This window comes from Tachypleus tridentatus, chromosome 2 (assembly GCF_004210375.1).
Source record: "Tachypleus tridentatus isolate NWPU-2018 chromosome 2, ASM421037v1, whole genome shotgun sequence".
In the NCBI taxonomy this organism is placed as follows: Eukaryota; Metazoa; Arthropoda; class Merostomata; order Xiphosura; family Limulidae; genus Tachypleus; species Tachypleus tridentatus.
The window spans coordinates 15,225,532-15,251,865 of record NC_134826.1 but is presented as its reverse complement, the minus strand read 5'-3'; the positions used below and the strand labels follow the sequence as shown (position 1 = coordinate 15,251,865).

Here is a 26,334-nt window from a genome sequence, read left to right as displayed (position 1 = left end):
ACTGTGCCACACAACATTTTAGTGGGGTGATAATTAAATACATGTAGTAACTGTGCTACACAATATTTTAGTGATGTAATAATTAAATACATGTTGTAACTGTGCCACACAACATTTTAGTGATGTAATAATTAAATACATGTTGTAACTGTGCCACACAACATTTTAGTGAGGTATTAATTAAATGCAGATTATAACTGCCACACAACATTTTAGTGGGGTGATACTTAAATGCATGTTGTAACTATGCCACACAACATTTTAGTGAGGTAATAATTAAATGCAGGTAGTAACTGTGCTACACAACATTTTAGTGAGGTAATAATTAAATGCAGGTAGTAACTGTGCCACACAACATTTTAGTAAGGTAATAATTAAATGCAGGTAGTAACTGTGCCACACAACATTTTAGTGGGGTAATAATTAAATGCAGGTAGTAACTGTGCCACACAACATTTTAGTGAGGTGATATTTAAATGCAGGTAGTAACTGTGCCACACAACATTTTAGTGAGGTAATACTTAAATGCATGTTGTAACTGTGCCACACAACATTTTAATGAGGTAATAATTAAATGCATGTAGTAACTGTGCCACACAACAGTTTAGAGAGGTATTACTTAAATGCAGGTAGTAACTGTGCTACACAACAGTTTAGAGAGGTAATACTTAAATGCAGGTAGTAACTGTGCCACACAACATTTTAGTGGGGTGATAATTAAATACATGTAGTAACTGTGCCACACAACATTTTAATGAGGTAATAATTAAATGCATTTTGTAGCTATGCTACACAACATTTTAGTGAGGTGATAATTATATGCATGTAGTAACTATGTTACACCACATTTTACTGAAGTATTAAAAATGCATGTAGTAAGTGTGCCACACAACATTTTAGTGAGGTAATTAAATGCATGTAGTAACTGTGCTACAAAACATTTTAGTGAAGTATTAAAAATGCATGTAGTAAGTGTGCCACACAACATTTTAGTGAGGTAATTAAATGCATGTAGTAACTGTGCTACAAAACATTTTAGTGAGGTAATAATTAAATACATGTAGTAACTGTGCTAAACAATATTTTAGTTTACCAAAAGACTGGCATACAGGAAATCCATAATTAGTTAAATATCTGATTAAAACAGTTGTAGCAACTGTATTATATAGAATATTTTAGTCAAGTAATCATAATGTATATAATATAACACCTTTATTATATGAAATACATTAATCAGAAAATCATTAAAATATATGCAATAACTCAACAATTCTATAGCAACTACAGAGTTAATTTAAGGGGCAAGTTCTCAAATGCACATAAAATGACTTAATTCAATCACTGGATGTTTTTAACCTATTAAATTATTAAAAAGTAATAAAATATTATGCCAGTTAAAGTGAAAGAAATGAGTATGACGAATAAATAAACTATTTATTTCTAAGATAATGCCCCTGTTTAAAGAAATTGAAAATATTTTCACATTATTTTAGACAAAAATAAAGGGCAAAAAAATTCATGTTATATCCCCTTGGCATGTTTTATTTCTAGTTTTGTTGCAAGCTACATGATTTCCTGATAATTATCATTTATTGGTTGAGAATAACCACATTTATAAACAACACTAATACTTTATTAAGTATGGTTTATGTCAAATGTATGCAAGTTTTTCTACACTCCTTACATAGGTTGTCCCACATGATGGAATCTTCCAGAAACATATGAAACAATTTCCTTAGAGTTTTAGTTCATAATGAATTATTTTTAAACAAGTTGAGGTGATATATTTAAGAATATTAGTTGTGTGAAATATACAAACAAGAACAAATGTGTAGACACACTGTTATTATCTTAACATTGAAAAATGAATACATTCTACATATGTCAATGCACCATACTGAGAAATTCTCAGACAATAACTGGAAACCTTCACTACATGAAAAACAAAAACCATTACTTTATTTTTAAGCAAAATGAAGTAAGATATAATTATACTCATGTCCAGTTTAAATCACTTTGTATTTCCATATTATTAAAGAACAGTAGTACAAAAGACAGCTAAATAACTGGCTTTTCATGCTGTTGGTGCATACTGTCTTGCTAATCTATCAAACTCTTGTTCCTGAAACAAATAAGTAAAACTTTCAAGAACAAAAGAAAACAAATCTCTTGTAAACTATATGAAACAAAAGTTTTAATACAATTAACAGGTAATTTAATTAGAAATATTACAAAACTCTCTCACATTAAAACACCACTATAAAAGAACAATTCCAAGAAACAGTTTTAGAACAATAATATAAACTAAAAAAATAGGTACAACAATACAAAAACCACACTGTAGACATTAATATGTATTTTATACAAATAAACATGATTCATAGTCTGTGAAGTAAAACTTATGTATTGTACTGATTCACAAAAATGCCTAAAAATATTTTAATTTGTAAAAAAATCTGTACATGATAAATCTGTGAAATCATCTTACAACAATTACACAAATCATTTTAATTTAATATCAGATATTTTAATAGTTAACATTACCTTTGTTCTTGCTAGTGAAAAAAAACCCAATAATTAAATGCTAACCTTTGATTGGAAATCTTTAACAAACGGATGGCTATTATTAGAGTCCTTTAACTGGCTGAGGTATCTATTACTGACCTAAAAAAATACAAATTAGTTAAATACTTCACTTTAAATATTCTCACAGTTAACAAAATATATTAAAAAAACATACAAAATGATGAAACTGTTATTAAATCACACACATTTGGTTTTGAATTTCATGCAAAGCTACTCTACAGCCATCTGTGCTAGCTACTCTACAGCCATCTGTGCTAGCCACTCTACAGCCATCTGTGATAGCCATCCCTAATTTATCAGTGTAAGACTAGAGGGAAGGCAGGTACTCATCACCACCAACTCTTGGGCTACTCTTTTACCAACGTATAGTGGGATTCACCATCACACTATAATGCCCCTATGGCTGAAAGGGTGAGTATGTTTGGTGTGACAGAGATTTGAACTCACGACTCTCACATTGCGAGTCAAGCACCCTAACCACCTTTTTGATAAAATTATAAAAAACATTAGTTGAATGCAAGTAATACATTTACCTTTCTTTCATTTAATTTCAAAACAAAGAATGCTGGTTCAAACACAGATATATTATAATACACTGTATATTAATAACAGCAATGGCTGGTGACATTTTGACAAGTGAAACATGATACACGTAGCTACCTTTTCTACAAATGTACATCAGCATATGCCCTTCACATAACTTTTCAACTCTATTCAGCCCATTTCTCATTTCCTTGCTAGGCAATCTAACAATGTTCTCCTGTTGACATAGCAATGGACCATCCCAACACATTTGGTGGTCTTCGTTCAAATATACTGAACACTTCCTTATGTGGAAATACTGAGTTCTGATTGAAGTAATGAATTGATCTTCTGTCACAGATTATTAAAAGTAAAACATTATCTTTATTAAAAAGTAAGTTTTGATAAGACCTTAGACATACAAACTTCATGAGGTAGCTCCAGGCTGTGTTGAACATGACTGGAACTATAATACTCTCATCAGTCACTACTGTATATATCCTCGTCTATCTGCACTTGCAATGTTCCACGATTTTCAACTTTTAACCTATGTAAACTATTTTGGATTTCATCACAATGGAATTTTTGACAGCCCTTGTTGAGGTGAATCAATCTGTCATATTTTAAGATGCTGTGACAGCCATCAAAAACAAGTTCAGGGCTGACAAGAACAGCAATAATGCTATCAGTACCTTTGGAGTTTCCAACCTCAAACAGACAATGAAAACAATGTTATATAATTTCATCTGAGAAACAAAAAACAGATGATGAATTAGTGTGATTGTTGCTCGAAACATGATGCAAATCACGTGTCCATTCGACTGCCCATAACTCCTCAAGGAAGTAAGTTACCATCATACAGACTACATATTTGAATATGATAAGGTTCCACAAGATAAGGGAGAAATCCTGTGTCACTGATAAGATTTGTTTTTGAAAACTTTCTGAACATGAAAAAAAAACACCTATAGAATTAATATTACAGCTTTCGTCCAGTTTCAAGTTACTTCTAGTTTAAACTTTTAAGAGGCACATGTAGTGCTGTAATTTGTAAATATCAGCAACCTTTCTCTGTTCAACCTTGAAAAGCTTAATGTTCAGCTTTTGAAAAGATCTTAATCACATACATCTCTTGTTTAAATAAAACTACACCAAGATCTTGCAGATCAATCCAGTACATAACCACATTAATAACTAAAAATTAAACAATAACCAGCAATATAAACCATTACATTTTGGAATATCTCTCCATTGTTTCAATTAACAGTTTGTAGCTATTACTTCAAGTGTGGGATTTGAACAGAAGATTTTATTTGAAGTGGATTGTTTTGATTTTCTTCAAATTGTTGAAATAAAAAACTTAAAATTAATTATAACCTGAACAAACTTTACAACAAATCAAACAAAATTAAGCACAAAAGAAACTACTCTTCACAGTCACTTACAATCAGTACTAAAAACAACAAGACAGTAAAAAAACTCCCCTTTCTAAAAGGTGAAGATCCAAGAGCTAAAAAGTATTACTTCTGTCTTTCTATAATTGTTCTTTTTTACAATTGATACATCTATTATGGATGGAAGTGTTTTAAGTTACCCAGGAACTGCTCAAAGAATTGATACCATACATATAAGTAGTTTTTGACATGTATACGTGTGTCCTAAATAATACTGAAATAGCCATTACAGAACTGTTACTGTACATCTAAAAGTGTTAAATTTATTTCTGCACATTATATGTAGAATGTTGACATTACATGATAAATGTCTTATACTATAACTGACTATTTAGCCAAACACCTGTTCATATACATTAATATAATCTTCTTAAAACCAATCTTAAAATTATTATACTCAAAACATTCTTTACTCAGAAACTACTACATGAAATACCCTTGTTTTATAATTTTATCTATTAATAGTGTAACATTCAAAATGTTATTCATACCTCTGGAGGCTTTCCTAGATGTTGTGAGAGAACCATCATGTTGATTAAAGTTTCAGCATTGTTACTGTCCTGAAATTTGTCAGAAATAAGAATTGTCTGTAATTCTCCCCAACATTGCTTACTGGATATGTTTGTAACCAATAGAAAAGATATATCCTATACTTTATAACTCAGACAATCGTCTCTTCAGATTTAGTAAAGGCTCGGAGTTTGCTATGACAGCATGACATATTTAGACTAGAACCACTGCTCTGAACAGTAATGGAATTTCTTAAAGCTATTTACTGTTTAGTTAGAAAAAAGAATACAGTGATTCTGGGACGTTCTAGTCATGTCCGATATTTTCTGTGTTCTAAAATGCATATTTTAAACCTACAGAAACTACTCTGGATAACCAACATAGCTGACTTCACAAGTGTGTGAAAAGTCACAAGAATAAAGTTTGTGTTAAATTTAACAAAAATAAATGAAATGTAAAATATCGGAACATTGGTTTGTTAGGTACTAAAATTAAATAGAATATACCGAAGGAACACAGGCAGCCACTGCATGTTTGTACATGTGGCATAACTCAACAGCTTATTCACCTTAATCTCTCACCTTCGTTTGTTACACTGATTAGACAAAGTGCAAAAAGTAGTAAACATTAAAATTAAATGTATGAAACTGTTTACGATAAATTAATTATTTCTCACAATCTGCAGTGACTGACTGGTTGGTTGATTTGGTGATTCATGACACAAAGCAACTAGGCTAGCCTATCTGCACCAAACACCCGGTAAAAAAGTTAAAGCCAAATTATTAAAATTCATAAAAGAAAATTAAGGTAAAACAAGACAAAGTTTAATTTTTGAATTAAAAACATAAATAGCATTAAATACAATTTGTACATCTAGTCTACAGCAGTAAGAGAAAAACTACAGTAACAGATACTATAAAGGACTATCTGTAGCATAACTTTGTTTGCTTTTGAATTTCGCACAAAGCCAATTGAGGGCTATCTGCACTAGCCATATCTAATTTAGCAGTGTAAGACTAAAGGGAAGGCAGCTAGTTATCACCACCCACTGCCAACTGTTGGGCTATTCTTTTACCAACGTATAATGGGATTGGCCATCGCATTATAATGCCCCCACAACTGAAAGGGCGAGCATGTTTGGTGTAACTGGGATTTGAACCCACGACCCTCAGATTACAAGTCAAACACCTTAACTCACCTGGGCCATGCCAACCAGCAAAATTATAATTATCATAACTCTCCAGGATGACTAACAAGTAGTTCAAACATCAGCATTAGTCACCTGAAACTGGCCTTTCCAGTCCTGGTGTCGAGTTATTTGACATTACGGCTATTTTCTAATTTCAAATCAAACTAGATGGACTGTGATGCTTAAAAGGGAATCACATTAAAAAAGTTAAAATGTATAAACTAATAAAACTTAAATAGTATTAGAAAGATTAATGGTGTTTAAAAAACTAAAAACATTTTTTAAGGTGGACAGTTTCACCATCGTCAATAAAACTGTCAAACGTTATGGATAAACCTTGGGACAAAACACATTTAAAATGGTACTGTCGTTGAGAGTTGCAAATATGGCAAGACAGTAAAATGTGGCTTATTGTGACCTGAGTGTTACACAGACAACACATTGGTGAATCAGTACCAGATAAAATAAAATGATGAGTTAAAAAAACTGTGACCAATGCATAGTCTAGTTAGAACAACTCCTTTCCGATCCTTATAGAAGCAAATTGGCCAAAGTCCTGTAGATGGTTTTATTTGGAAAAGCTTGTCTTCTCATTGCTCACTCGAAGTTGACTGCCATCTGGCACGGAGCTGAGTCTCGAATACAGAACCATAGTCCATGTATGGAACAGGCATGGCAGTGATAGTGCCAGAGCAGACAGATTCAGCTGCGGTGCCTGCGAGCCTGTTCCCATAAATACAAGTAGATGTTAAAGAGAAATGGGCCATTTAGTTTTAAATATCGGCCAGAACAGGAGGAGAACTAACTTGAAATGATTCTAGGGCCAACAAAGAACTAAGTGAGTCAGTATAAATAGTGCAATTTGAGTACTGCTTAGCTTCTATGTGATCCAGTAAAAGAGATATGGCATACAGTTCAGCAGTGAACACAGAAATTATCGGGGGATTCTGTGCACAACCCTCAAACCATGGCAGAGCCCACACAGTCTTTACCTGATTTTGAACTACTTGTATAAATAGAAATGGAATGATGATTTGAAAGATGTTCAGCAAATAACAGACAGTATTTCCAATCAGAAGTGTCTACTTTTCTCAGATGACTTAAAGAAAGGTCACATTTGGGGATTGTAATAAGCCATAGTGGGATGGGTTGAAAAACAGATACAGCAATGTTATCCAAGGACAGACACAATTCATCCAACTGCACCTGGATGTGAAGGCCAAAAGAAACAATGGCAGATCATCTGTTCTCAAAAAGCATGTCCCACCAAAGAAGGAAAACACAACACCAGGTAGGATGCTTTTGTAAGGAAGAAAGTTTCAAAGCATACAGTAAAAACACTTCCAAACAGCAGAGGTGCAAAGGAATTTCATAAAACTCTATGTATACACTCTGGACTGGGAGGAGTGTGATGATGAACGGGGTCCAGCATCTTCAAGGCCGAGGTCCTGGCAGCACCATGGACGAGTGACCCATAGTCTAGTTTTGATTGAATAAGAGCACGATATATGTTTATCACAGAACATTGATCTGCACCCCAAGTAGTGGAAGAGAGGACACGGAGGATGTTCAGTGTTCTTGTGCATTTGACTCATAGCTGCTTGATGTGTGCTATAAAAGGTCATTTTACAGTCAAAGATAAGCCCCAAAGACTTTGCCTCAGGGACTACAGGTAGCACGATTCACCAATATGGAGTTCAGGGTGAATACCCCATTGGCAGCAAAAAAGCATGTAAACGGTCCACTTCAGTAAACGATTGAGAGCAGTCTGTAGCTGCTGCTCAATATACCTCATGTTCGACAACTGACATGAGATGTGATGTGATAATTGTTGACATAGAACCCATATGCAACAGTAAGAGGGAGTTGTTCAGTGATGGCATTAATTTTTATATTGAAAAGTGTGACACTCAAAACACACCCCAGAAGAACTCCAAGTTCCCATACAAAAGAACAGGAAAGTGTCAAAACCGCATGAACTTGGAATCACTTGGCAATTTAAAAAATTTTAATAAATATGGACAAATGGCCATGTAACCCATATATACATAGGTCTCACAAAATGCTGTACATCCATGTTGTAGCATAAGCCTTCTGAATGTCAAACATATTGATTCAAGATGTTGTCGTTTGAGAAAGGCTTTTCTGATTGAAGATTCAAGTCGAATCAGGTGGTCCATGGTGAAGAGCTGTCATTGGAACCCACACTGGGTGGGTGAGAGAAGGTTGTTTGATTTGAAGAACAAAACAATACAAGCATTAGCCATCCTCTCTAAGGTCTTACAGAGACAGTTTGTCAAAGCAACTAGGGGGTAGTTTAAAGGAATCTTGGGATCCTTCCCAGACTTAGAGAAAGGTAAGAAAATAGCCTGGTTAAGAACAATCAGTGAGGGGACCTCCCAGAGAAGGTTCAGTACTTTCAGTTTACCTCCTCTGGAAGGTCCCCTCACCACATACGAGGTCTGTTAAAAAAATATGCGGACTGACGTCATAAAACAAAATGTACTTTATTTAGAAGTTACAGGTCTGGGACCCTTTCAAAGTACTCTCCTCCCCAATGCACACACTTATCCCAATGGTGTTTCCACTTGTTGAAACAGTCCTGATGCAGCTTCTTTGTAATGTCCTCCAGCCCTTTCGGTAGCATTTGCCTTAATCTCAGGAATTGTCTCAAATCTTCTTCCTTTCAAGGGTCTTTTGAGTTTGGGGAACAAGAAAAATTGCAAGGAGCAGGTCGCGTGAGTAGGGGGGGTGGGGAAGAACAGTGATCGAGTGTTTGGCCAAAAACTCACGAGTTCTGAGGGCTGAATTTTGCAGCAACGCGGTGCATCTTCAATTTTTCAGTCAAAATCGATCCAACTAATATCCCACACTCTTCAGCAAGCTCCCTGACGGTCAGACGTCAATTTGCCCGCACCAGTGTGTTGATTTTGTCGACGTGTGGGTCGTCAGTTGACGTGGAAGGGCGCCCAGGGCGCTCTTCATCTTCAATGAACTGTCAACCATCCTTAAAACGTTCATGGAACTTGAAACATGCCGTACGCTTCATAGCAACATCACCGTAAGCCGTGTTAAGCATAGCAAAAGTTTCAGTCGCAGATTTTCCAAGTTTAACACAAAATTTCACAGCAAGTCGTTGCTCCTTCAGGTCATTCGTTCTGAAATCCGCCAAACGAAAAAATCGCACTTCACTTAAAATTGCGTAGCTAATACATAAATAAAGATATCTACAATCGGGAAATGGCATCGTAATCAGCTGATCTGTGCGAACCTAGCGACACCAAGCGGATTCCCCTGGAACCAAATGGAGCCTTGCAATTCAAACAATCCGCATATTTTTTGAACAACCCTCGTACAGTAATCCACACCAATGGGTAATCTGCAGTTATTCCAGACAGAAAAAAATGTATTTAATAATTTGTAATCTTTATAACAAAGTATTTTGCTACAGCTGGAATTAAGGGAGAGAAAATAAAATATAAAGATTTACGGGATTACAATTTTTGATATTCATTTAGAAGGTTCTAGTGGTTATTCTAATAAAGTATGAAAACTGCAAAATGAAAAAGGTATGAAAAATCACCTACATTCAGATCAACTCAGTAAATTCACTGACATATGTTTCACAGAGAAACGGTCAGTCCAATGTACTAACACCATTAACACAGGGGTTACGCTTTAATGAAAAAATGGTTAGTTATTCCTAGCAATGAAGAAATTAATAAACTACTAATTTTAAAAAAGAAATTGTGAGCATGTTAAAAGTATGTAATTAAACACTTAATTTTAAAAATGAAACATTTTAAAAACTTACTATATTTGTGATATTGGTGATTTGCAATATTTGTGATACAATATCTCTGTAATAACAATCTTACATTTATCTGGATTAACAGCTTCTAACTTACTACTCTGATGGCTAAACTGGTATTCAGACATCACTTACTTTATCCATTGCTTCCTGAAGAAGTGGTTCTGCCTCATCAAACTTGCCCTGTCCCATAAGAGCAGCAGCCTGTCCATTCAGCAAGAGTGGGGTGTTCTGGTATTTATCTCCAAGCTCTTGAAAGATGTAGAAGGCTTCTTGAAGCTTCTCTCCCCTAGGAAATTATAAACTAGATCATCTAACAAAAAAACATGCATTCACACAGTAACTACTAAAACATCTAAGCCAGGTATTACCTGAAGCCTCTCACCTCCATGAAAATACAACAGCAAATTTTAAACTAACTAGTGTAACAGAAAGCATAAAAACATCCAAATGACTTTCATTTTTATCACTGTTTAATATACAGAACTGTACATCAACTTGTAATTGTTTAAGTTACAATTAATGTGATTTTTATCACACATTTTAAACATATTAGTTTTTAATGCTACAGTATATTTAAACTGTGACTTTCAAATTATTGTACTTCATCATATATTAGGGTTTCAGAGAGTATTTTGTCTCATTGTTCAATGAACTGACAAATTCTGATACTGAATGAAGGGCCTCTAATGCAGAGTCCTGTAGGAGAAAAAAGATAGATCCAGAATGCTATTTTTACACGACTCTGATTCTGCATCCAAAATAGAAAAACTAAGTGAAATGTGGGGAAAAACAACCTATAATGATTTGATTTTTAATACAAATATTAAGACAAATAATTCTCAAGGTTTATTACCTTTTCACACTTAAACTTTTAATAAATGAAACACTTTGAGCAATAACATAATTTATGATGAATAAAGTTGTTCAACAGCTAATCTGGTTTATAGAAGCAACCACAGTAAATGAATAAAATGCATTAAAATATGTTTCCATAAATTTGAAACACAAGGGGAATGATAAGATATACAAGAAACATCCCTTAAATATACCAATGACATGACAAGATAAAATAAGTGGAGTTAAGGAAGAAATGTAAAGAATGTCATTAAATGTATGACAAATAAACTATAAAAATAATAACTCAGGATTATTTGACAACAGTAAAATATAAGCTAGGAATATGCCAATATCGAATGTCACTGTTAAATCTGGTGTAAATGTATCAGAATACAGGCAGATGAATTTCTCTTCACTACACCAGAACTATGCATACAATAAAAGACACAAGAAGATTATAATGGTAATTTAGTAACTAACAACAACAGAAGTTTGCGAGATAGCCTCCTAGGTAAATATGAGGTGAACATGATTCAGTGTAAGGATTTATATGTACAAGAAAATATTACTAAACACAAATGATTAATTCCTGACATGCATCAGTTTATTTTCTCCTTCAAACTTGCTGTTCGATCTACTACTGTCACAGATCTAACAATAAGTGATACACGCATCAGAGCACAAGTCTGTGTCAGTCACCACACAGTACTCGCATCAGAAGACAAGTTTGTGTGTCAGTTACCACACAGTAAACACATCAGAAGACAAGTTTGTGTGTCAGTTACCACACAGTACACGCATCAGAAGACAAGTTTGTTTGTCAGTTACCACACAATACACGCATTAGAAGACAAGTTTGTGTGTCAGTTACCACACAGTACACGCATTAGAAGACAAGTTTGTGTGTCAGTTACCACACAGTACACGCATTAGAAGACAAGTTTGTGTGTCAGTTACCACACAGTACACGCATTAGAAGACAAGTTTGTGTGTCAGTTACCACACAGTACTGCGCATTAGAAGACAAGTTTGTTTGTCAGTTACCACACAGTACACGCATTAGAAGACAAGTTTGTGTGTCAGTTACCACACAATACACGCATTAGAAGACAAGTTTGTGTGTCAGTTACCACACAGTACACGCATTAGAAGACAAGTTTGTGTGTCAGTTACCACACAGTACACGCATTAGAAGACAAGTTTGTGTGTCAGTTACCACACAGTACACGCATTAGAAGACAAGTTTGTTTGTCAGTTACCACACAGTACATGCATCAGAAGACAAGTTTGTGTGTCAGTTACCACACAATACACGCATTAGAAGACAAGTTTGTGTGTCAGTTACCACACAGTACACGCATTAGAAGACAAGTTTGTGTGTCAGTTACCACACAGTACACGCATTAGAAGACAAGTTTGTGTGTCAGTTACCACACAATACACGCATTAGAAGACAAGTTTGTGTGTCAGTTACCACACAGTACATGCATCAGAAGACAAGTTTGTGTGTCAGTTACCACACAGTACATGCATCAGAAGACAAGTTTGTGTGTCAGTTACCACACAGTACCGCGATTAGAAGACAAGTTTGTGTGTCAGTTACCACACAGTACACGCATCAGAAGACAAGTTTGTGTGTCAGTTACCACACAGTACATGCATCAGAAGACAAGTTTGTGTGTCAGTTACCACACAGTACACGCATCAGAAGACAAGTTTGTGTGTCAGTTACCACACAGTACACGCATCAGAAGACAAGTTTGTGTGTCAGTTACCACACAGTACACGCATCAGAAGACAAGTTTGTGTGTCAGTTACCACACAGTACATGCATCAGAAGACAAGTTTGTTTGTCAGTTACCACACAGTACACGCATTAGAAGACAAGTTTGTGTGTCAGTTACCACACAGTACACGCATCAGAAGACAAGTTTGTGTGTCAGTTACAATACAAACTTGAATTTCTGTCCACACACTGCTTTAATAACTTTTTCACTTCTGAACTTCTTCAAATACACTGAACACGAACTGCTACAAATAGTCACTTCTGTCTATAGTATAAACTCTGTTTACAGCTATAATAACAGTGTATCATGAATACTCACATTCAATGCTACTAATCATGAGTAAACATAATGTTATGTATTTACTGCTGGTCTTATAAACCATTCATCTTATACTACTGATTTATTTGTGGTATAATAGTGTAAGTATCAGACACTGAATAATATTGTAGATGTGTGTATCAGAAGTTCTTGAAGCTATGCAAGTACAATAAAAAAACTGTGTAAGTTTGTAATCTTTATACAAACATTACTTTCCACTGCCAGCAGACTTGAAAACAAGTTACTGAATGTGTGTGTGTGTGTGTGTGTGTGTGTATACACTGTAAACTCCTTCTCCAATACTGAATTGGTTTAGTGTACTGAGCCAGTTAATACACTGTACACCACCACCACAGTTAACCAGTTACATATACTATGAAACCTTTACCACAGCCAGGTTTAACCAGGCTTGAGCTAACTGGGAAAGGGTTGCATCATCATCTTTCTCTTGGATTCTCTTCAGTTCCTTCCTGCAAAAGTCACAATCAATTCATTTAGTTATAAAACAACTATCCTTTTAAATACTGATAAAAATAATCAAAGTATGTTTATTTTTATCATCAGACCAAGACTTTTACAAACAATGCTGTATCAATTAATTGTAATTTTTAAAAGATAACCTCACACAAGTTAATACTTAAAGATAATCTTCAGAGAAGCAAAAAGATAAACTAAATTACAATGTCCCTCTCAGATCTCATACCTGGGCAGTCACTGTAACTACAGTTTTACCTGATGGGTGTCACAGGTATGTCTATAATATAGTGTTCTTTACCATAGTAAAACCTGAAACTTGTTGGTATATCTCTGTAATACAGTAATTATTTACTACAGTTGTATCTGATGGTTGTCACAGGTATGTCTATAATATAGTGTTCTTTACCATAGTTAAACCTGAAACTTGTTGGTATATCTCTATAATACAGTAATTGTTACTACAGTTGTATCTGATGGTTGTCACAGGTATGTCTATAATATAGTGTTCTTTACCATAGTTAAACTTGAAACTTGTTGGTATATCTCTGTAATACAGTAATTGTTACTACAGTTGTATCTGATGGTTGTCACAGGTATGTCTATAATATAGTGTTCTTTACCATAGTTAAACTTGAAACTTGTTGGTATATCTCTGTAATACAGTAATTGTTACTACAGTTGTATCTGATGGTTGTCACAGGTATGTCTATAATATAGTGTTCTTTACCATAGTTAAACTTGAAACTTGTTGGTATATCTCTGTAATACAGTAATTGTTACTACAGTTGTATCTGATGGTTGTCACAGGTATGTCTATAATATAGTGTTCTTTACCATAGTTAAACTTGAAACTTGTTGGTATATCTCTGTAATACAGTAATTATTTACTACAGTTGTATCTGATGGTTGTCACAGGTATGTCTATAATATAGTGTTCTTTACCATAGTTAAACTTGAAACTTGTTGGTATATCTCTGTAATACAGTAATTGTTACTACAGTTGTATCTGATGGTTGTCACAGGTATGTCTATAATATAGTGTTCTTTACCATAGTTAAACTTGAAACTTGTTGGTATATCTCTGTAATACAGTAATTGTTACTACAGTTGTATCTGATGGTTGTCACAGGTATGTCTATAATATAGTGTTCTTTACCATAGTTAAACTTGAAACTTGTTGGTATATCTCTGTAATACAGTAATTGTTACTACAGTTGTATCTGATGGTTGTCACAGGTATGTCTATAATATAGTGTTCTTTACCATAGTTAAACTTGAAACTTGTTGGTATATCTCTGTAATACAGTAATTGTTACTACAGTTGTATCTGATGGTTGTCACAGGTATGTCTATAATATAGTGTTCTTTACCATAGTTAAACTTGAAACTTGTTGGTATATCTCTGTAATACAGTAATTGTTACTACAGTTGTATCTGATGGTTGTCACAGGTATGTCTATAATATAGTGTTCTTTACCATAGTTAAACTTGAAACTTGTTGGTATATCTCTGTAATACAGTAATTGTTACTACAGTTGTATCTGATGGTTGTCACAGGTATGTCTATAATATAGTGTTCTTTACCATAGTTAAACTTGAAACTTGTTGGTATATCTCTGTAATACAGTAATTGTTACTACAGTTGTATCTGATGGTTGTCACAGGTATGTCTATAATATAGTGTTCTTTACCATAGTTAAACTTGAAACTTGTTGGTATATCTCTGTAATACAGTAATTGTTACTACAGTTGTATCTGATGGTTGTCACAGGTATGTCTATAATATAGTGTTCGTTACCATAGTTAAACTTGAAAATTGTTGGTATATCTCTGTAATACAGTAATTGTTACTACAGTTGTATCTGATGGTTGTCACAGGTATGTCTATAATATAGTGTTCTTTACTAAGAAAGAGAAATATATTTCAGTAACCAGTATACTAACTAAGCAATTTACTTTATTAAAAAGATAATTTGGAATACACACATATACTGGGTATATTTTCTTTCCCCAATCACAACCGTACAAGTAATGTAGCTATAACACATACTCCATGATTTCATTTAAAACTGTATCAACAAACTGAATTAACATTTCACATTGTGTAAATAACAATAAAGTTTTGTAACATGATAGAAATAAACAATGACTGTGTGTGTGTGTGTGTGTGTGTGTAGGTGAAAACTTCATTCATCCAGAATGTACTCACTTTGCTAGATCCACTCTGTCAATTTTCAGGTACACCTGAAGCGTCATTATGGAACTGAAAAGTAAAAAATTATACTTAAAAGACACTCGTGTACCTTCTTTAACATTTAAGAGACGCTCGTGTACCTTCTTTAACATTTAAGAGACGCTCGTGTACCTTCTTTAACATTTAAGAGACGCTCGTGTACCTTCTTTAACATTTAAGAGACGCTCGTGTACCTTCTTTAACATTTAAGAGACGCTCGTGTACTTTCTTTAACATTTAAGAGATGCTCATGTACTTTCTTTAACATTTAAGAGACACTCATATACCTTCTTTAACATTTAAGAGATGCTCGTGTACTTTCTTTAACATTTAAGAGACACTCATATACCTTCTTTAACATTTAAGAGACGCGCGTGCACCTTTAATATTAAAACTACTCATGTACCTTCTTTAACATTTAAAATACACTTATGTATTTTCTTTAAAGGCTAGTTATGAATATTTAGTACTTTAATAAATTTCACATTTCTAAATTAAGCTGTCTCTTTCAAATTGATTATGGCTAACTTGACCTCACATCTATGTATGGAAAACATCAATAATGTTTAGAAAATAAAAATTTATCTTACATTCCAATGTATTGCTGTTAGCACGTATAATGTTACATACATTTAATCATATATCACTGACAATCTACGCATACTATGAGGAGTTCTCTTTCAAGTTTTATTAAAGCCTACTTACTGGGGACAAATAAGAGTCAGTATAAACAAATATTTTCAGTATCTTTTATTGTAACAAAATACGAAACTAAACGCCAACTCACACAGACATATATAAAGTAGGCTACAGTCATCACACCTAGTGTAATAAAATCTCAAGTATTGTTTTGATAATTATATCACATCCCTTCTCCACAACTGCTCTGTGTATATTTCAGGATTCAATATTCTAAATGTCTGACTTTATGTTTCTTAGCAAGTCCCTACATCTTCTATGTCAGAAGACATTCTCTTCAATATTAGGTTTTCTTAGTAGTTTGATGATATAAAGAAGGTAAATATTTCACAACTCAAGTTGTTATAGTAACAACCTGAATTACGTTAATAGCATCTGATCCCATCTTACAGACGTGGCACAATAACAAATAATGGTTTTAAACCTTTAACACATTTCACAGAACTTACCACAAGTAATACATTTTAATAGATATGCAATAAGGAAGCTGTAAAACAGGGTAACTTATTTAATCAGACATTACTTTCATGTGTTAAGACATTTTCTAAGTCATTGCCACAAGCGTAGTTTAGTAATTAACTTCTTACAAAGTATTTCTGAAAGTCAAGATACAAATATATACAGTGATTTTTTAAAGGAAAAAAAAAACAAACTTTAATATTTACTCCCTGAAGTAAACTGAATCAACTTACAAGTTTAATTATTTTTCCAGATTTTTAAAAACCATTTAGAATATGTTACTAACCAACAAAACTTACAAAAAGTTTTAACACATACCACTCCAATGTTTCAGTTTGATGCAACACTCTCAAAGCAGCATCATAATTCTGTAATAACAAAAAAACAACTGTTTTTCAACTTTGATGAGAAAATTGGCCAATGTCATGAACCGACTTATGTATTTTCATAATTACATAACAAATGTAACAATTCAAAATACACTGAAAGGTTTCACATCACTTAGATACAGCTAATGTTTATCAAATGGGTGACTGTAAAAACACACGAATACCTAAGTATAGGTCTGTAAATGTTTAGACAGCTAATACTTTACAGATTAATTTCAAGTTATGTTACCTCTTCATGATAGTAGATTGTGGCAGCTATAAGCATAAGAGTCGTGTTTGAAACATCTACACTTTGTGTCATCTTCTGTTCCAATTCTTTAACAATTTTGTCCCTAATGAAAGAAAGTTATATATTTGTATTTAGTACAAAAACTTCAATGCAATATTGTACTTGATTGACAAAATTTCAAATATCTAACATACATCATATCAAAAAATGAGTTCCAGTTAAACATTATGTTCCCTCGTATACTAAACTTGGAATAAATGTCGGTAAAAAATGAAAACTTCAAAAACAAGGTCCAAATTTAGTTATTCACTAGCATGAGGCTGGTAAATTTAGCAATTTCAGTTGTCCAATCAGGTGGAGTAAATTTCAGTAAACCAAACAGGGAGTATGTTAACAGAGGACAACTCCTCCATCTCCATTATTGCTGTTATTAAGCATTTACTATCTCTGAAATAAAAGTTCATGTGAATTACTTTTCCTAGATGGTACCATGCCCTCAGACCAAAAAAATACTAATATATTTCATAACAAAATGTACCCACTGTGTGGGGGCAGGGCACATCTCAGAAAGTGTGTTAGTACTTTCTATGGAAAAATGCAATGAAAAGAATATGGTCACCACTGCTGCAATGTCGTATATAAACTCAGCTAAAGTTTGAAGGCTAATATAAAGAGCTACTTCTTGAATTATACTCACTTACTACTTGTGACCTTACAACCTTGACTGGTAAGAAACTTTTGTGGCTAACGATCATCCATCAATTAATAACATGAAACACTGTCAAAGAATATTAACAGCTGAATGTTGCAAGCAGGTAACAGAAAGTACATTTACTGCCACTACCTTTTCTGCTACCTCTTCCTACAAAGTCACCCTAACCATCACACAGTGTGCATCATATTTTAAGCATAAACATATTGATTTCTTAAACCAAATATACAACTTTTGGTGAGTAATAATGAATACTGTAATTATACGTTATAAATAAATTGTGTGAAAGTTAGAATTTTTGCATAACTTGTCATACATGGTGGCCCGTAAGTCCCTACCCATCTATATGTTATTATGTTATATTCAATTATGCATGTATTATAAAGTTGTTTCTTTTTACCATGGAATTTGGAACAATAACTCCTGCTATGTTGAGGAAAATGTCTCACAGAACATGGTGTCGCATAATATTATGCACCAAGAATGAGGGACAGCACACAGATACACTGGACACATAAGATGTATGGATAGGTAGGGACTTATGGGCCACCCTGTAGTATCCACCCCCACATTTGTTTAAGTTCTTAACTCAGACCATCTATAAAACATAAAACACTTTTTAGCCTATCAACTTTATATGCTAATTTTTGGTAAAAAGATTTGTTTTTAAATTAAATTAATGAAACTATTTTACAAAACAAATAATTCTCCATCATTAAAACACACGGTTTTGTAGACTCAATGTAACTGCTATTGAAGTTATCATTAAATCATACAAACGCCAGTAAAATGTGTTATCTTAGGCCTAATTGCTTAGCAATATAATAGGGTAGGAATGTATACACCATTTTGAATGCTAAAATTATGAAATTAATAAATAATAACAGATTTAGCATTATCTAGTTCTTGAAAATCAACAGTATTTTGAATCTTCTGATCAAACACCAGAATAAATAATTCAAAAGTTTACCTTCCAGGGCAGTACAGTTTATAAAAGAGTCACGCTCTTCCAAAGTTTTATTTCTCCAAAATTAAAATACTGAAAAATAAAACTGGTAAATATTAATGTAGCTCAGAATGGCTGGTATGGGTATTAACACTTATTTATAAACTAGTAAATGTTAATGTATCTCAGAATGGCTGGTATGGGTATTAACACTTATTTTTAAACTAGTAAATGTTAATGTAGCTCTGAATTACTGGTGTGGGTATTAACACTTATTTATAAACTAGTAAATGTTAATGTAGCTCAGAATTACTGGTGTGGGTATTAACACTTATTTATAAACTAGTAAATGTTAATGTATCTCAGAATTACTGGTGTGGGTATTAACACTTATTTATAAACTAGTAAATGTTAATGTAGCTCAGAATGGTTGGTATGGGTATCAACACTTATTTATAAACTAGTAAATGTTAATGTAGCTCAGAATTACTGGTGTGGGTATTAACACTTATTTATAAACTAGTAAATGTTAATGTAGCTCAGAATGGCTGGTATGGGTATCAACACTTATTTATAAACTAGTAAATGTTAATGTAGCTCAGAATGGTTGGTATGGGTATCAACACTTATTTATAAACTAGTAAATATTAATGTAGCTCAGAATTACTGGTGTGGGTATTAACACTTATTTATAAACTAGTAAATGTTAATGTAGCTCAGAATGGTTGGTATGGGTATTAACACTTATTTATAAACTAGTAAATGTTAATGTAGTTCAGAATTACTGGTGTGGGTATTAACACTTATTTATAAACTAGTAAATGTTAATGTATCTCAGAATTACTGGTGTGGGTATTAACACTTATTGTTAAACTAGTAAATGTTAATGTAGCTCAGAATGGTTGGTATGGGTATTAACACTTATTTATAAACTAGTAAATGTTAATGTAGCTCAGAATTACTGGTGTGGGTATTAACACTTATTTATAAACTAGTAAATGTTAATGTAGCTCAGAATTACTGGTGTGGGTATTAACACTTATTTATAAACTAGTATATGTTAATGTAGCTCAGAATGGCTGGTATGGGTATCAACACTTATTTATAAACTAGTAAATGTTAATGTAGCTCAGAATGGTTGGTATGGGTATCAACACTTATTTATAAACTAGTAAATGTTAATGTAGCTCAGAATTACTGGTGTGGGTATTAACACTTATTTATAAACTAGTAAATGTTAATGTAGCTCAGAATGGCTGGTATGGGTATCAACACTTATTTATAAACTAGTAAATGTTAATGTAGCTCAGAATGGTTGGTATGGGTATCAACACTTATTTATAAACTAGTAAATGTTAATGTAGCTCAGAATGGCTGGTATGGGTATTAACACTTATTTTTAAACTAGTAAATGTTAATGTAGCTCAGAATGGTTGGTATGGGTATTAACACTTATTTATAAACTAGTAAATGTTAATGTAGCTCAGAATTACTGGTGTGGGTATTAACACTTATTTATAAACTAGTATATGTTAATGTAGCTCAGAATGGCTGGTATGGGTATCAACACTTATTTATAAACTAGTAAATGTTAATGTAGCTCAGAATGGTTGGTATGGGTATCAACACTTATTTATAAACTAGTAAATGTTAATGTAGCTCAGAATGGTTGGTATGGGTATCAACACTTATTTATAAACTAGTAAATGTTAATGTAGCTCAGAATTACTGGTGTGGGTATTAACACTTATTTATAAACTAGTAAATGTTAATGTAGCTCAGAATGGCTGGTATGGGTATCAACACTTATTTATAAACTAGTAAATGTTAATGTAGCTCAGAATTACTGGTGTGGGTATTAACACTTATTTATAAACTAGTAAATGTTAATGTAGCTCAGAATGGCTGGTATGGGTATTAACACTTATTGTTAAACTAGTAAATGTTAATGTAGCTCAGAATGGTTGGTATGGGTATTAACACTTATTTATAAACTAGTAAATGTTAATGTAGCTCAGAATTACTGGTGTGGGTATTAACACTTATTTATAAACTAGTAAATGTTAATGTAGCTCAGAATGGTTGGTATGGGTATCAACACTTATTTATAAACTAGTAAATGTTAATGTAGCTCAGAATTACTGGTGTGGGTATTAACACTTATTTATAAACTAGTAAATGTTAATGTAGCTCAGAATGGTTGGTATGGGTATCAACACTTATTTATAAACTAGTAAATGTTAATGTAGCTCAGAATGGCTGGTATGGGTATTAACACTTATTTTTAAACTAGTAAATGTTAATGTAGCTCAGAATGGTTGGTATGGGTATTAACACTTATTTATAAACTAGTAAATGTTAATGTAGCTCAGAATTACTGGTGTGGGTATTAACACTTATTTATAAACTAGTATATGTTAATGTAGCTCAGAATGGCTGGTATGGGTATCAACACTTATTTATAAACTAGTAAATGTTAATGTAGCTCAGAATGGTTGGTATGGGTATCAACACTTATTTATAAACTAGTAAATGTTAATGTAGCTCAGAATTACTGGTGTGGGTATTAACACTTATTTATAAACTAGTAAATGTTAATGTAGCTCAGAATGGCTGGTATGGGTATCAACACTTATTTATAAACTAGTAAATGTTAATGTAGCTCAGAATGGTTGGTATGGGTATCAACACTTATTTATAAACTAGTAAATGTTAATGTAGCTCAGAATGGCTGGTATGGGTATTAACACTTATTTTTAAACTAGTAAATGTTAATGTAGCTCAGAATGGTTGGTATGGGTATTAACACTTATTTATAAACTAGTAAATGTTAATGTAGCTCAGAATTACTGGTGTGGGTATTAACACTTATTTATAAACTAGTAAATGTTAATGTAGCTCAGAATTACTGGTGTGGGTATTAACACTTATTTATAAACTAGTAAATGTTAATGTAGCTCAGAATGGTTGGTATGGGTATTAACACTTATTTATAAACTAGTAAATGTTAATGTATCTCAGAATGGCTGGTATGGGTATCAACACTTATTTATAAACTAGTAAATGTTAATGTAGCTCAGAATGGCTGGTATGGGTATCAACACTTATTTATAAACTAGTAAATGTTAATGTAGCTCAGAATGGTTGGTATGGGTATCAACACTTATTTATAAACTAGTAAATGTTAATGTAGTTCAGAATTACTGGTGTGGGTATTAACACTTATTTATAAACTAGTAAATGTTAATGTAGCTCAGAATGGCTGGTATGGGTATCAACACTTATTTATAAACTAGTAAATGTTAATGTATCTCAGAATGGCTGGTATGGGTATTAACACTTATTTTTAAACTAGTAAATGTTAATGTAGCTCAGAATGGTTGGTATGGGTATTAACACTTATTTATAAACTAGTAAATATTAATGTAGCTCAGAATTACTGGTGTGGGTATTAACACTTATTTATAAACTAGTAAATGTTAATGTAGCTCAGAATGGTTGGTATGGGTATCAACACTTATTTATAAACTAGTAAATGTTAATGTAGCTCAGAATTACTGGTGTGGGTATTAACACTTATTTATAAACTAGTAAATGTTAATGTAGCTCAGAATTACTGGTGTGGGTATTAACACTTATTTATAAACTAGTAAATGTTAATGTAGCTCAGAATGGTTGGTATGGGTATTAACACTTATTTATAAACTAGTAAATGTTAATGTATCTCAGAATGGCTGGTATGGGTATTAACACTTATTTTTAAACTAGTAAATGTTAATGTAGCTCAGAATGGCTGGTATGGGTATCAACACTTATTTATAAACTAGTAAATGTTAATGTAGCTCAGAATGGCTGGTATGGGTATCAACTCTTTTATTAATAAATTGGTAAATGTTAAATATTTTGTTTTTCTAGTACAACAGTTTTACACTTGATAGACCTCTTTAAGAAACTGATCACCTCATTTCAATAGTGGTGAATTTTCATAATGGACAAGTAAAAATCTAACATGACTAGTATGTTTGTTCGTATTTTGAATTTTGCACAAAGCTACACCAGGACTATCTGCACTAGTCGTCCCTAATTTAGCAGTGTAAGACAAGAGGAAAGGCAGCTAGTCATCACCACCCACTACCAACTCTGGGGACACTCTTTCACCAAAGAATAGTGGGATTGACTGTCACATTATAACACCCCCACAGCTGAAAGGGTGAGCATGTTTGATGCAACAGGGATTCAAACCCGTGACCCTCAGATTAGGAGTCAAATGCCTTAACCACCTGGCCATGCTGGGCCTCAACGTGGTTAGGCGGTTAAGGCATTGGAGTTGTAATTTTTTCTTTCTGCAGTCTTATGAAGGTATATAAAATGTATGTATGTTATAACTAGGGTACCTGTTCATGTTAATTAAGAAACCAATACCAGACAGAGATGCATAAAAGTTACTTTTTCAATACAAAGTTTTCATTTTCAAAATTCTTTCACATATTTTCTCACACACTTTTACCAGAACCTTGTTTTCTATTTGGTACCTACTTTTTTATTCGATCACTAGCCAGATACTCAGCTAACAGTCTAACGTCCTGAAGTTCCTGAGCCATTGCTGGGTGAATTTCATCCACCACCACACCGAACTTTCTCTGAGCAATATAAGCTCTATACATAAAAATATCCTTTTCCACTCTTTGCTCTGGACTTGGTACCTGTATAGTAAAGAACAAATGCACTCAAAAATACAAATTACTACAAAAGACGTGTGTACATACATAAAAATAAATTAACTCGCACACATCTGTTGGTATATATAAATATATACGTTTTATTTGTGTTATGAAAACTTAAACACTCATATAGCCTTCTACAGCCTCAGTTACTTGTTTCTGAATTCTTATGAAATGCCTCAGATGTTACATATTTTGGAGAACTATGTATACACTAATAACATTGATGTTAAAACTGAACATTGAGAGAAATGATGTAATTTGAATAATCTGTACAAAACTGAGTGCACTTTCATAAAACTACAACACTGTAATCACCAAAAGCATTTATCGCATTAGCCAACATAAAGTTCTGGAAAATTATATTTTCCATCTCCCTCTAACATTGTACTTGTAGCTATGGTTTTACATAAAATTTCAGAAATGGGGTACAATACCCTAGGATATCCACTTCTCTGAACAGTCAAGTTATTAATGACAAAATTAATGATGATGCTAGTTCCTACTGTAACAATTCAAACACCCAGTTACACATCTGTACAATATGTATTAATGTACAGACATCAATCTGTGATCTTGCTTATAGGGTAAAATGTAAAACGTTATCAATTATGACACTGTAATACACTTTGAAACTGGTGAAAGACATCAGTATTCACCACTTTAAAACTGTATAATATTACTATTACTAAACAGTTTATTATTTCTCGTACCTTATAACTGACATAACTGTATGATATTACTATTACTAAACAGTTGATCATTTCTCGTACCTTATAACTGACATAACTGTAGGTTATTACTATTACTAAACAGTTTATCATTTCTCATACCTTTGTTTTTTGGGCTTCATTAATGCACTGTTGAAAATTTCCAATGTAAAATGAATTAGCGATATCAAATAACGGATCTGGTTTAGCTTGATTTGCTGACATTTTCGGAATTACACAAGATTTGTAAGATATCTTTCTTGTTTTAAACCGAGAAACGTTTTACTAATTGTTATTTTCAAAAAACGTAAAGCCTAATTTTATTTACAATCTGAAAACTTCAAATATTACACGCAGACACGACCGCTATTAATGTGCGCATGTCTGTGTGAAAATATACAAACGAGCTCGAGGGACCTCCTAGGTTTACACTATCCTTTATTATATGAAAACTAATGCATATATGCTTAAAATCGATATTAACTAAAACATTATTCTTTACCAGCTCTAAAACAAAATCAAAACAAATCATTACAAAATATATATTTAAGTGCAAAATTTGGTTTTGGACTATGTTTACTTCTACATTCAATGTAAGCAAAACCTTAAAACGCAAACTTGAATCATGAATTGTTTCCGAATAGTATCATAGACTAAGATGTTTCAAATCTGTTACTGTTTTGTTGTTGTTATTGTTTGCTAAATATCAGAAGACTTGGATGTATAATAAAGAATTAAGTACCGTTTTCTTCAACTGATATATTTTCACTTTTATTATTGGTTTGTTTTCTTACGACCATGCTGTTGAATTGTTAAAGTTAAATTCATTAATTTTAATTCTGCTGTATGTAGGTAGCTTCTTTTTGTCAGGAGTTGTTATTAAAACAAAAAATATATATATTTAAAAATCAGCGTAGCAAGGAGATTTCTGTAGAAAAGGCCCGGTATGGCCAGGTGGGTTAAGGCGTGCGACTCGTAGTTTGAGGGTCGCGGGTTCGCACCTCCGTCGCACGAAACATGCTCGCCTTTTCAGCCGTGGGGGCGTTATAATGTTACGGTCAATCCCACTATTCGTTGGTAAAAGAGTAGCCCAAGAGTTGGCGGTGGGTGGTGATGACTAGCTGCCTTCCCTCTAGTCTTACACTGCTAAATTAGAGATGGCTAGCGCAGATAGCCCTCGTGAAGCTTTACGCGAAATTAAAACAAAACAAACATATTCTGTAGAAAATATTACTAAAGTCATACAAATATAATATGATAGCCTTAAAAGGATTTAGCTCAACTGATACATTTCATAAAATTTATTCTATTGAGGAGTAGATGTTGTTCAGTTGATCAGTGTACTCATAAGTAAACGAGGCCATACTCCTAGATCATCAGATTAATTTAAGATACACTTCATGGCCAAAAGTATGCAGACAACCCTTCTAATTAGAGGGTGTGGATGAAATATCCGCATCCATTACTAACAGGTGCATAAAATCAAGCATACAGCCATGCAATCCCCATAGACAAACATTGGAAGTAGAATGGGTCGTATTGAAGAGCTCAGCGACTTTCAACGTGACAATGTCATAGGATGCCAAATTTCCAACAAGTCACTTCGTCAAATTTATATCCTGCTAAAAATGCTCCGTCAAACTGTAAGTGCTGTTATTGTGAAGTGGAAACGTTGAGATGCAACAACAGCTCAGCCACAAAGTAGTATGCCACGAAAGTTCACAGGGCGGGACCACCGAGTG

At 33.2% G+C, this 26,334-nt stretch overlaps 2 protein-coding genes across 2 annotated transcripts in view; both read right to left on the bottom strand.

Moving 5' to 3' along the window:
* The window catches only part of LOC143244010 (basigin-like), a 428,663-nt gene that overhangs the window by 237,300 nt on the left and 165,029 nt on the right, over positions 1-26,334 (bottom strand). The gene's annotated exons all lie outside the window — the stretch shown is intronic.
* Positions 1,196-24,980, bottom strand: LOC143238493 (coatomer subunit epsilon-like). The gene is made up of 10 exons (XM_076478783.1): positions 24,716-24,980; positions 23,698-23,864; positions 17,504-17,606; positions 17,204-17,253; positions 15,704-15,757; positions 13,405-13,487; positions 10,208-10,362; positions 5,054-5,122; positions 2,590-2,664; positions 1,196-2,122 (listed from the first exon to the last, which is right to left on the bottom strand). Exons 1-10 carry the CDS (start codon positions 24,815-24,817, stop codon positions 2,075-2,077), a joined length of 906 nt encoding a protein of 301 aa, XP_076334898.1. The 5' UTR covers positions 24,818-24,980; the 3' UTR covers positions 1,196-2,074.